The 11,920-nt window shown below is 45.8% G+C and overlaps 1 protein-coding gene across 1 annotated transcript; it reads left to right on the top strand.

Moving 5' to 3' along the window:
- The first annotated feature begins 8,656 nt into the window (after positions 1-8,656).
- Positions 8,657-11,413, top strand: LOC135374510 (uncharacterized). The gene has a single exon (XM_064607464.1). The coding sequence runs from the start codon at positions 8,657-8,659 to the stop codon at positions 11,411-11,413; it is 2,757 nt and encodes a 918-aa protein (XP_064463534.1).
- The last annotated feature ends 507 nt before the right edge of the window (positions 11,414-11,920 follow it).

Genomic DNA, 11,920 nt, shown 5'->3' with positions numbered 1-11,920 from the left:
CAAGCAAGACCTCTAGAACGAAATGCGAGACAGAAGCAACCTTACGGCCGGGTCCCATAGCTTTTATCGAGCAGCAGCAGCAGAGCAGCAGCAGCAGTGGCGCGGCAGCAGCAACTCGGCGACATGGCAGCAGAGCAGTCCTCTGCTGTTGAAGCAGCGCTGCTTGAGGCGTCCCATAGCCTCGTTTTTAGTTTAGCGGCAGCAGTGGCGTAAAGGATCAGAACGTGTTGGCAACCGAGTTATTGTTTACATTCGGGTGGAAATGGTGAAGTGCTTGTGCGGTGTATACCTACAGATACCATGTTACTGTGAACTCTCAAGTGAACTTTGAGGTACAGATAGATAAGGACGATGTTGCACACGCTTTTTCTTGTGTACTGTTCATTCTGTACAGTGATTTGTATTCATTCTACAAAATCCATGGCGCCAGTGGGAACAGTCGACGACATACAACAAAACAATCTCGCAACTCGATCGTATAAATGCACTAACGATGTGTAATCATGTGTTCGATCGACTAATCATATGTTCCTTTTCGTGTCCAAGTTCCTCAACGTTAGACTGTGAGCATCGTGTTGCGTAGTTGTTGCGTACTCTGATGGCACAGTAATTACTTAACTAATTATTAATAACTAACCTAATTAATACTCTGATGGCGCATGTCTCCTGAACAATTCGACTATCTGCTGAGCCTCGTCAAGCACAGACTGGAGAAGCACCCCCAGGGTCGTCGAGCTTTGGAACCTGCACACAGACTGGCCATCACACTTAGGCAAGTTTGTGTCCCACACTGTGAAGAAGAGGCAATTTTTCTTCCTGTATGTATAGATGTGGTGATGATCCATTGGTAAGGTGCTAGTTTAACCCGTCAGGAAGAATATCTTTCTTTACAAATATTGATTATTATATATTTTTTGCATCTGTGGGCATTTGTTTGGGATGCTGACATAATCAGCATTGTGGACTCATGCAGGTACCTGGCGTCCGGCAGTTACCTCAGCAGTGTTGCATACAGCTTCCGGATTGGCTTCACGACAATTAAAAGGATTGTGTATGAGACATGCACGGCGCTGTGGGAAGAGTTGATGCCAATCTACCTTCCCGTGAGTGTCAGGCGATAAATGTGGTATTGTAGAGCAGTGTGTGGTGGGGTGGTGAATACATCTTACACTAAGTGGGACCTGGGCCGGTGCTATGGGTGTGCGGGGCCTGAGGGAAAGGAATATCGCAGGGCCTGTTACACAAGATTAATACTAGATATAAAAAAATGTAATCCTTGGTTGAGGGCTTCGAGCGCAGGACCTATGGCGGTCGCCTTACTCCCTCCCTATCGCCGGCCCTGAGTGCGACACATTTGTTGTTGCATACATCCTGGTGAACACATACAAAGTTGATGTTTTTAAAATTTTTGAATACATGTACCATCTACACCAGCACTAAAACATTCTTATTACCCATTTCACTGCTTTGTTTTACCTTTTTCAAAATAACTTTGCGACGGTGCATACAGAGCATACAGTACCTCATTCAGAAAAACTAAGAAACTTGGTAGCAGTTGCCTCAGACAGTCTTTTTTGGAATTGTTGCACGCATGTTGCACTACTATTACCTATAACTACATAGTGCGGCGCTACCAGTGTGTAGGGCATTCGTTCTTTCAAGGCCTATGTTAGTTGCATGCTTTGTATTTTTTCATTGTGCAACCAAATACCGAAAGGAGTGCCAGCACTTTCTGCTGCCATGTCCTCGTCTTTTTGTAGGAATGGCAATTTTCAAACCGGTGGCTAATTGTTGCTACTTCACAGAACCGGTCACCAGATGTGTGGGCCCAGTCAGCAAGGCAGTTTGAGGAAAGATGGTTCTTCCCAAACTGCATTGGGGCTGTGGACGGACACATATCATCATTGAAGCCCCACACCGTGCAGGGTTCATGTTTTACAACTACAAGGTGGTGTGACATTATGAGATTTGCCTGAGCTAGTTGGAGCATATTTTACAAATCTGCATTTTATTGTAGGGCTCTCACTCCATCGTCCCAATGGCCGTAGCCGATGCGAAGTACAGGTTTTTGTATGCGGACATCGGGCATATGGGTCCCAGTCTGACGGCGGGGTTTTTAAATCCTGCTCGTTGGGCAAAGACCTTGAAGCTAGTTGCTTCGGACTCCCAGCAGCAAGGAGGCTTCCTGGTTCGTCCTTGGAGGCCCCCTACGTTTTCGTGGGAGACGAGGCCTTTCAGCTGCGTCCTGATTTCTTGCGGCCCTTTCCAGCAGGTGCCGACCTGAATGACACCAAGCGTCTGTACAACATACGGCTGTCACATGCTAGGTACTGTATGGTTTTGTCTGGCATGCATTATGCTCGAGCTATGTAGATAACTCCGGAAAGTGCCAAGCAGATGCAGTCCCCACAATCTTGCACTAAATAGTCTTCGATGTCAGACATCGTGCATTGTGCCAACATATTTATTTATTTATTTAATATTTGTTTTAGCCTACATAAGGGGCTGGAACCCGGAACAAAAAGCCACTGCACGTGGCTTGATGAGGTCACTCATGTAAGAGACCAAACCAGTCGGTCCGAGAGCATCCCCAAAAACTGTGGAACAATTTATTCTCACGCGCCACTGTCGTTCTCCTCCATGTAGGGCACTACAACTCATATCATCGTTTTATTGTAACATGTAACGTGCAAAGTGTTTAGAGCGACATGTCCTGAGGACAAGCAGTAAAAAATTATTCTGTCAATAAATGCCAAGACTAACCCATATGCGTAGGAAAGTATTAGCTTTGCAGATCTTCATGTAGATTTTGTTTGTTTGTTCGTTTGTTTATTTATTTTTCCAAGAAGAAATACCATAGGCAGATAATATGCAGGATGTGGTCTCATAATTTAGAAAGTTTAGATAGTTTAGTTTAGTCTATTTTTGCATTACATTTATATTGATACACATTCCAGACGGTGTGTAGAGAATGCTTTTGGCATCTTCGCATCACGGTGGCGTATATTCAGGCGACCCATCAATGTGAAGGTGGAAAACGTGCACCTTCTGGTGCAATCCTGTGTTGTTCTGCACAACTTTCTCAGGGTTCACGAGGAGACAGCACCAGGCAGGTAAGCGTACTGTCCACCAGGAAAGGCAGCATCGGTACATAGACTCATGTGTTTATGAGTATTTTTCAATATATTGGGACGTAAAAATTAGGTTTTGTTTCAGGAACTATAAAACAGGGTGGTATTGCATGTAACAAACAAACAAAAAGAAAAGACGTGTTGTCCGTTTTGGGTGAACACAGCAAACTCAGCAATTATGGTATGTGCAAAACATCTAGCATGTTGCAGAACCTATGTGACTGAATTTTCTTCCAGGGATCCCCTTTTTTTTTTTAGGCATGGGGCTTTACTCAGGGTGATGATAACGTAAGTCAGAGATAAATATGGATTTTACCACGTGCAGCCCTAAAACATGAGGCCCTGTTAATAAATTATGCAGTGACACATTTCGGATTAGAAAGGGAAAAAGAAAATGCATGTGTATTGTTGTATTCTGCACAAGCCTTTATTTGCATGTGTACTTTGACAGACATCAAAACATCGGGTATACAGCTCCAGAAACAAAAACATATTTCAGTTATATAGAATGCTTAAGAAGAGATCACTGGCACAGTTTAAAATTGTTATGGAGTACTATGTTTAATGTAGAACAAAGGTTGCACAAACAAGCTGCTTACCAACTAAACTGGTAGAAAAAGGTACAAAACAAGGGTATTGCAGAACAATAAGGAAGGTCTACTCTTTTTCATATGTTTCCAGAAAAAAGAATATAGAGGGTGTCCCAGTTAAATGAGAACATATTATTTAATATATATATATATATATATATATATATATACGCTACAAAATTTAGGTTCGAACGACCAGGATGTTGAATATAGATAGGGGAGAAAAGACACCAGAGACTGAAGTAGGGAGTAGGGGGAAGTTATTTATTAAGCTGGCATTTAAACTAAGGGTCTGGGGAAGTCTACGTTTCGGCGGAAGCTCCGCCTTCTTCGGGACTGAGACGAAAATCTATGTACAAGGTCTTTTAAAAGGTTACAAAAGTGTCGTCACAGTTGGTACAATTCCACTGCGAGGCAGTCGTCAGTGAGTGATGTTCTGGAAGATTCCGGAAGGTTCCTGGGTCATCGGCCGGGGAGATTACGTGTCAGAGCCTTGGGTCGCGCTCGTTGAAAACCTGTTGTCCGGGGTGTTCTTAGAGTCATTGTGTCCAGCTGTAAAGAAAAGAAGAAAAGAGGCAGCGGGCACTCCGAGGACATACAGAAAAAAAGTTATCCGGATATGCTTCTTACAGTTGATAGCACTCCTTTATCCTCATTTATTAGAGATTGGAATTTGTAGATCAAGTACGATTCGCGTTGCTCTCTGCAGCGATCGGATGTGAAATTTGACTCTAAAATAAAAAGTGCGACGTTATTAATGGAATGACCGGGTCGACTAAAATGGCGAGAAACCGGGAGGCTACCTTTTTTCGAAACATCTGATCGGTGGTTATTGAATCGAATCCTAAATGAATTTTTACTTTGACCTACATATTGCGCGGAGCATGTTGTACATTGAATGATATAAATAATGTTACTGGAGTTACAGTCAAAGTCGCCATTGATTTTAAGGGAGAAGTCGGAGTTTGTACTCTACACGGCAGCGGTCAAGAGTACAAACTCCGACTTCTCCCTTAAAATCAATGGCGACTCTGACTGTAACTCCAGTAACATTATTTATATCATTCAATGTACAACATGCTCCGCGCAATATGTAGGTCAAAGTAAAAATTCATTTAGGATTCGATTCAATAACCACCGATCAGATGTTTCGAAAAAAGGTAGCCTCCCGGTTTCTCGCCATTTTAGTCGACCCGGTCATTCCATTAATAACGTCGCACTTTTTATTTTAGAGTCAAATTTCACATCCGATCGCTGCAGAGAGCAACGCGAATCGTACTTGATCTACAAATTCCAATCTCTAATAAATGAGGATAAAGGAGTGCTATCAACTGTAAGAAGCATATCCGGATAACTTTTTTTCTGTATGTCCTCGGAGTGCCCGCTGCCTCTTTTCTTCTTTTCTTTACAGCTGGACACAATGACTCTAAGAACACCCCGGACAACAGGTTTTCAACGAGCGCGACCCAAGGCTCTGACACGTAATCTCCCCGGCCGATGACCCAGGAACCTTCCGGAATCTTCCAGAACATGACTCACTGACGACTGCCTCGCAGTGGAATCGTACCAACTGTGACGACACTTTTGTAACCTTTTAAAAGACCTTGTACATAGATTTTCGTCTCAGTCCCGAAGAAGGCGGAGCTTCCGCCGAAACGTAGACTTCCCCAGACCCTTAGTTTAAATGCCAGCTTAATAAATAACTTCCCCCTACTCCCTACTTCAGTCTCTGGTGTCTTTTCTCCCCTATCTATATATATATATATATATATATATATATATATATATATATATCACCTTTTCTGATAATAAATCAATTGCAATATAGCATATGCTGAAGGGCACTCTTTAGGAGCGCATTAGCAAACTCCTAAGGTAATGCCTTAATTCACTTTCAGTAATAAACTTTTTAATTATAAAAGCTACAAAGTTGTCGCAATGAGAACACCTGGTCCCTTCGGTCACCTGATACCGGAACCATTCTCAAAACAAAAATCTGTTTGATAGATCCTCTGCAAAAACACCGAGAAGGAACACCATCTTTTTCCTTTATTTTGTTCAATGCACATCTTCGGGGACGTGTCTTTCCTTCACCCCCAATATGAGAGGGCGAAGGAGCACAGTGCCGCCTCATGCGAGGAAGATGAGCTTTAACTTACAGAAACAAAACGAAAACAATTGTATCGGGTGACTCTATCGGAGCTGCCCTTATCTTGGGTCGCATTTTCTGTTTTTGATTAATCTACTTCCAGGACGCAAGTGGTGATAGCCCAAGCAGCAAAATGTACTGAAAGTCAAGTGCAATAGGGGTGGTCGGTATGTGTCTTATCAATGTTGTTTAGTTTCAGAATTCTCTTCAAGGCCTTCCACCTACCCGTCCACCCCTATTGCACTCGACTTTCAGTACATTGTGCTGCTTGGGAGTGTGCTCTTTTACCCTCTCACATTGGGGGTGAAGGAAGGACACGTCTCTGAAGATGCACAATGAACAAAATAAAACAAAATTGTGAGAACGGCTCCGGTATCAGGTGACCGAAGGGACCAGATATTCTCATTGGGACAGGTTCATAGCTTTGATAATGAAAAAGTTAATCAAGACATTGCCTTAGGAGTTTGCTAATGCCCTCCTAAAGAGTGCTCTTCAGCGTATGCTATACTGCAATTGATTTCATCTCAGAAAAAGTGTTGTATATATTTAGAAAATATATGTTCGCACTTAGCTGGGACACCCTGTATAAGAGGTAAGAAACCAGTGAAACTGTGCATTCTTATGGTGTTGCTGAATGTAAGGTTTACAGACTTTGTCCATTAAAGGGTTCGCAGACCGCAACATTGATGCCAGTTATGCCGAGGATGGCCAGTGGAGGAACCTGCTTGCCAGGAATCCTGCAAATGCCCTCGAAGACCTCAGACCGACGCTTGCAAGGCGTTTCTCACGTGAGGCAGCAAGTGTGAGAAACGTTTTTGCCGACTACTTCGTGAGCGCCGAAGGTGCAGTTTCCTGACAGTGGGTGAAGGCTGGTGTCAAGGAGCCGTTCAAGGAAGGTCTGCAAATGCATTGTACGTTTAAAAAATTGGAGGAAAAACTGTAAAGTGACAAAGAAAAGCAGCTCACTACAATATATGAGTGGAAGAAATGATTACCAACGGTTCCTGCTGTGTTACAACGTGCACAATCTTGCCTTCGATGTATGATTTCAGCACCTGCAAGACTGTACCCCGGCACTGGTGCTGCAAAGCTCGTGGAACCTCCCTCAGCAGGGCACTCACAAGACCCCCAAAGTGTTCATGGGCATCTCAGCGGTTTGCAGCTCTACAGTCGAGCAATGCAACTCAGCCGTCAGAGCCCGGAGAGCTTCATCGATGTTGCTGTCGTCAGTCTGAGACACTCGCCTTCTCTTTCGTGGCCTGTGCGCTGCACTTGCTGCTGTAAGAGGCACGTCTTCTTCCTCCACTTCCACCATGCCTTCTTCAGCTGGGACTATGGATGGCACCGAACTACCAGCCCTGGATGGCACAGCACTGCCTGCCCTGGATAGCCCAGCACAGAAATAATCATGTTCTGCAGTGTCCATGTCCTCATTTGCGGCGACGTCCACCTAAGGCATGAAAGAAGTGCATGCAATTTAGTGCTCTGTGACTTTTGCTGTCGACGTATATGGTCATCATGAATAATTCCACAAAGTTCTCCAAAGTTCTCGAAACCTTCATTGTGTATAACATTTTGAACAAATGCTAGAACATCTGACATGTACAGTATTACGTTTCCTAGTGCTTCCACATTTTCCGCTTTTATACATGTAACTGGAGCCTGGAGTTTTAGGGTTTCACCCGATTCTTCCCCGAGTTTGCACCTCGAATTGAAGTTTGAGTCCTTAGGATGAAACCCAATTTTTGCCCGGCAGATTCCCTTCACTGGGACGTCTGTAGGAATGCACTAACTTACCTGTGCTTGTTTTGCAGCAAATACAATTACATCACCATTTGTATCAAACCAGTACAGTTAGTAACAAAGTAACTGAGCCCGATTTCTCCCCGAATTTAGCATAGTGTAAGTTTTTTCACCCAAATTCACATGAATTTTGTGCACATGTTTATTTACGTGATTTTTACCCCCGAAATTTAAAGAAAAATATTTTTTGAAAATTTCAGGCTCTATATATCGATCATACTCTAGTCGAGTTGTTCTGTCATACATTCTTTTGCGGGTAACTTTACAAGTACTTTAACTTTAAGGTTCAGCGTACAGCATCTTAAAGTACTTTTGAGCTGTAAGTTGTACTTATTTTTCAAATGAACTTCTGGGATATTCACATTCATTTACTTTTTTTTGGGGGGGGGAGGATGGTGGAAGGTTATGATCTGTTTCTTTTGATTAGATGCCACTTACATGTGCATACATGTTGTGTAAGGTATTTCGTGCTACCCTGGCTCCTCTGCAGTAAAGGCATGGCTTGCAGGAGCGGAGGGTGCTTTAAGTTCTTAGTAGTACAAGGAGCAGTGTGTTTGGCTGAATGGCAGGTTTGTGAATGCTCAGGGTTTGTGGAAGCTAGGGAAGATATCGAAGGGAGTTCTGAGGGAGTAGTCATATGCACTGTGATTGTATCTATAGGCAAAATGCAAGTCTTAGTTTCGGTTTCACGCTTATAGGTTGGCAACCATGTTACAGGGAGGGAGAGAGGGAGGAAAACACTTCCCAAGGAGCAACGGACAGAACATGATCACGCGCAGCAACGCTCTAAGCATACTCTAAGTTAATCTCCTTATATATGTGTGTGTAATGCAAGACAAATAAATCCAACTCGTTTGAAGCCTACAGAAATCAGAAGTGGGATCGACTCTCCATTTTCATCATCAGAACAAGGTGGGCCTTGAGTTGGATTGCAAAGCATGCTCACGCGCCGTGCATCACGTAACGTGGACGCTCCGCGAACGATGGACGGGACGCCGACAGGATCCAGCACTACTGTTAACCAAAACCTGGCGAACGTAGCCGACGACAACGTACAAGTCGTTAGCAGCCACACGAATGGAGAACAGGGCGCGGACAGCGAGGCAACACCGTCAAGTGGGCTCCACGGCACGACTCGCATCGGACACCACAGCAACGTTGATGCTGGGACAAGAGCACCGAACAACGGCAACAACGCAGACGTTTTTGATATTCAGTCACTTATGCAAGCCGCAGTGCAAGCAGCGGTTAGAGAAGCTATGGACGGGGCTCGACAACTCTACGAATCACCCTGGCCACCGCAACGTACTGTTGCCAGCGATGAGTCATCACCGGTCGGGTACCTCGCTTCAGCGAGCGCGAACCTTATACCGACATATGATCCTGCTACGAACACTCAGCCGACGGTGGAAGCGTGGATCAACAAGGTGGACGGACTCACGGCGGCCTACGGCTGGAATGATAAACAAACTTCTTGCTTTGCGCTTTCGAAGTTGGAAGGAGTTGCGAGAAGCTGGTATGATGGACTCACAACAACGCAATATACATGGGTAGAGTGGAAAAGCAAGCTTCAAGAAGCGTTTCCATCAAGTGCAAGTTTTCAACAGCTACTGCGGGAAATGGAGGCCCGAAAAAGAAAACGGGACGAAACCATCGAGATCTACTTCTACGACAAACTCGCCAAGGCCAGAAGATGCGGACTGGACGATCCCGCTTGCATCGAGTATATTATCACTGGCCTCAACGACGAAAACGCAGTTCGATCGCTAAGTGTGCGTGAATTTGCAAATACCCAGGAACTCCTTCGTTGCCTGAAACTATTGGACGAACGACTGGACATCGTCAAGCACTCGCGTTCCGCGGGTGGCGAAAACTCGAGTAAGAGTGCGAAACAGAGCACCGGTCAAACCGCATCATCCAAAGGAAAAGGAAAGCCAAAGTACAATGACAAAGGAGAACCCCTCTGCTCCAATTGCTCCGAATACGGACATCTTTCAGCAGCATGTCCACAGCCACAGAGGAAGCCACGCTGCGACAAATGCAAACGAACAGGGCATGAGACTAAAGACTGTCGTCAAGACAAAGGCAAGGGTTCGGCAACGCCAAAGTCAGCAGCTGTGCTCGCACAAAACGTGGTCACAGCGGAAGGGCCAGCGAACGCGAAGTGCTTCATGACGGCTCTCCTGGACGGTAAAGAAGTCGAGGCAGTTGTTGACATGGGCAGCCAGTGCGTCACGCTTCGCAAGACTAACGCAGACGAATTATCGGTTCAGTACAGCGATCTCTCAGCTCCATTTGAGATCCACGGCTACGGCTTTGGCAAAATAATTCCCATCGGCAAAGCGCGACTGGAACTGAAAGCCGACGAAGCCACAGCAACGGCGGACGTCTACGTCGTCCCAGACAATGCCCAAGTAGTTCCGTTGCTGATCGGACAACCCTTCACAGAGCAACCACACGTCACAGTCATACGCAGGGGTAACATGCTGTGGATCTTCGAAGAACATGCGCACCTGGACGAAGATGGCACCCTGCAGGATATTAAAATACCCGCTCTTGCGCCACGACATGTCAGCCTTTGGGCGAAGAAGAAAACGGTTATTCCTCCGAACTACGTCGGACTTGTCACACTGTACACGAAAGAAGAGAACATGGGTGACGTCTACGTCGATGCTCAGTATCGAGCTGGTCGAGGTTACGAGCACTGCATCCTTAGTTGCGTGCTTCGCGAGGATGAACAACAGGAGTACCTTCTGCCGGTCGCAAATGTATCCGAGCACGAACTTTCCATTCAAGAGGACGACAGAGTGGTAAGAGCACAGTGGTGTAAGCCAGAGGATACGCCAACGGTGGTCGAGGTGCTGTCCAACGAGGGCCATAGTAGCGAAATCAAGGCTTCCGAAATAAACATGGGCGCATCTGTAACGCCTGCCCAAGCACAAGAACTCGCTAAACTCCTAAACGACTACAGTGACTGTTTTGCACAGTCAATGTCTGAAATTGGTTGTACGGCGTTCACAGAAATGCGGATCGACCTCATCGAAGACAGCGTCGTCAAGTACCGTCCGTACCGTCTCGCTCACTCGGAAAGGGAGGTGGTTCGAGGTATCGTACGAGAACTGGAGGAAGCCGGCATCGTAAAAGAGTCGAACTCTGAATTCGCAAGCCCTATTCTGCTGGTGACGAAGAAAGCCGGCGAAAAACGATTGTGTGTAGATTTTCGTGCGCTCAACCGTATCACAAAAAAAGAAAGCTACCCTCTTCCACTGATTGACGACCAGCTGGACAGATTGCACGACAAAAAGTATTTCACCACGTTAGACCTGGCATCGGGCTATTATCAAGTGCCGATAACTGAGTCCAGTCGGTCGAAGACAGCATTTGTAACTCCAGACGGGCATTACGAATTTATCAGAATGCCCTTCGGTCTCGTCAACGCACCAGCTGTCTTTCAAAGGATGATCAATGCCGTCCTTGGTCCACTGAGACACACGATAGTTATGGCTTACATGGACGACCTACTGATCCCTACACGGACTATAGAGGAAGGACTGACTTGTCTCCGTCAGGTGTTGGGTGTCCTTAGGGACGCAAATTTGACACTACGACTGAAAAAGTGTTTGTTCTTCCAAGAGCAGACGTTATACCTGGGCTATGAAATCTCTGAATCAGGAGTCAACCCAGACCCGAAGAAGCTTCGTAGCATCGCGGAATTTCCAGTCCCACGTAATCAGCACTAGCTAAGACGATTCCTCGGACTGTGCAGTTACTTCCGCAGATTCATAGCACGCTTCGCACTCATTGCAAAGCCACTCAGCCAACTGCTTTGCAAAGATCAGACGTGGTGTTGGTCGTGCGACCAAGCAAGCGCGTTCCTTGAACTTAAACGAAGGCTGATGGAGAAGCCAACACTGGCCTTATATTCACCTATGGCCAGGACCGAGCTCCACACGGATGCTTCAAGCCACGGCCTTGCAGGTATGCTTCTGCAGGAACAATCAGACGATCTCCTCCACCCGGTTATGTATGTCAGCGCCGAACGACACGTGACGAGGAAAAGTATCACTCGTACGAACTGGAGGCATTGGCTGTCGTATGGACTGTGGAAAAGCTACGCCCTTACCTGCTTGGGTTGGACTTCACGGTGGTCACTGACTGTAATTCTCTTCGAACGGCTTTCTCGAAAAAACACATCGTTCCCCGGATTGGAAGATGGTATCTTCGGCTTCAGGAGTACCGCTTCGAGA

The sequence above is a fragment of the Ornithodoros turicata genome, unplaced genomic scaffold (genome assembly GCF_037126465.1).
Source record: "Ornithodoros turicata isolate Travis unplaced genomic scaffold, ASM3712646v1 Chromosome68, whole genome shotgun sequence".
In the NCBI taxonomy this organism is placed as follows: Eukaryota; Metazoa; Arthropoda; class Arachnida; order Ixodida; family Argasidae; genus Ornithodoros; species Ornithodoros turicata.
Note: the sequence above shows the minus strand (reverse complement) of the source record. Positions and strands in the feature narration are given on the sequence as shown.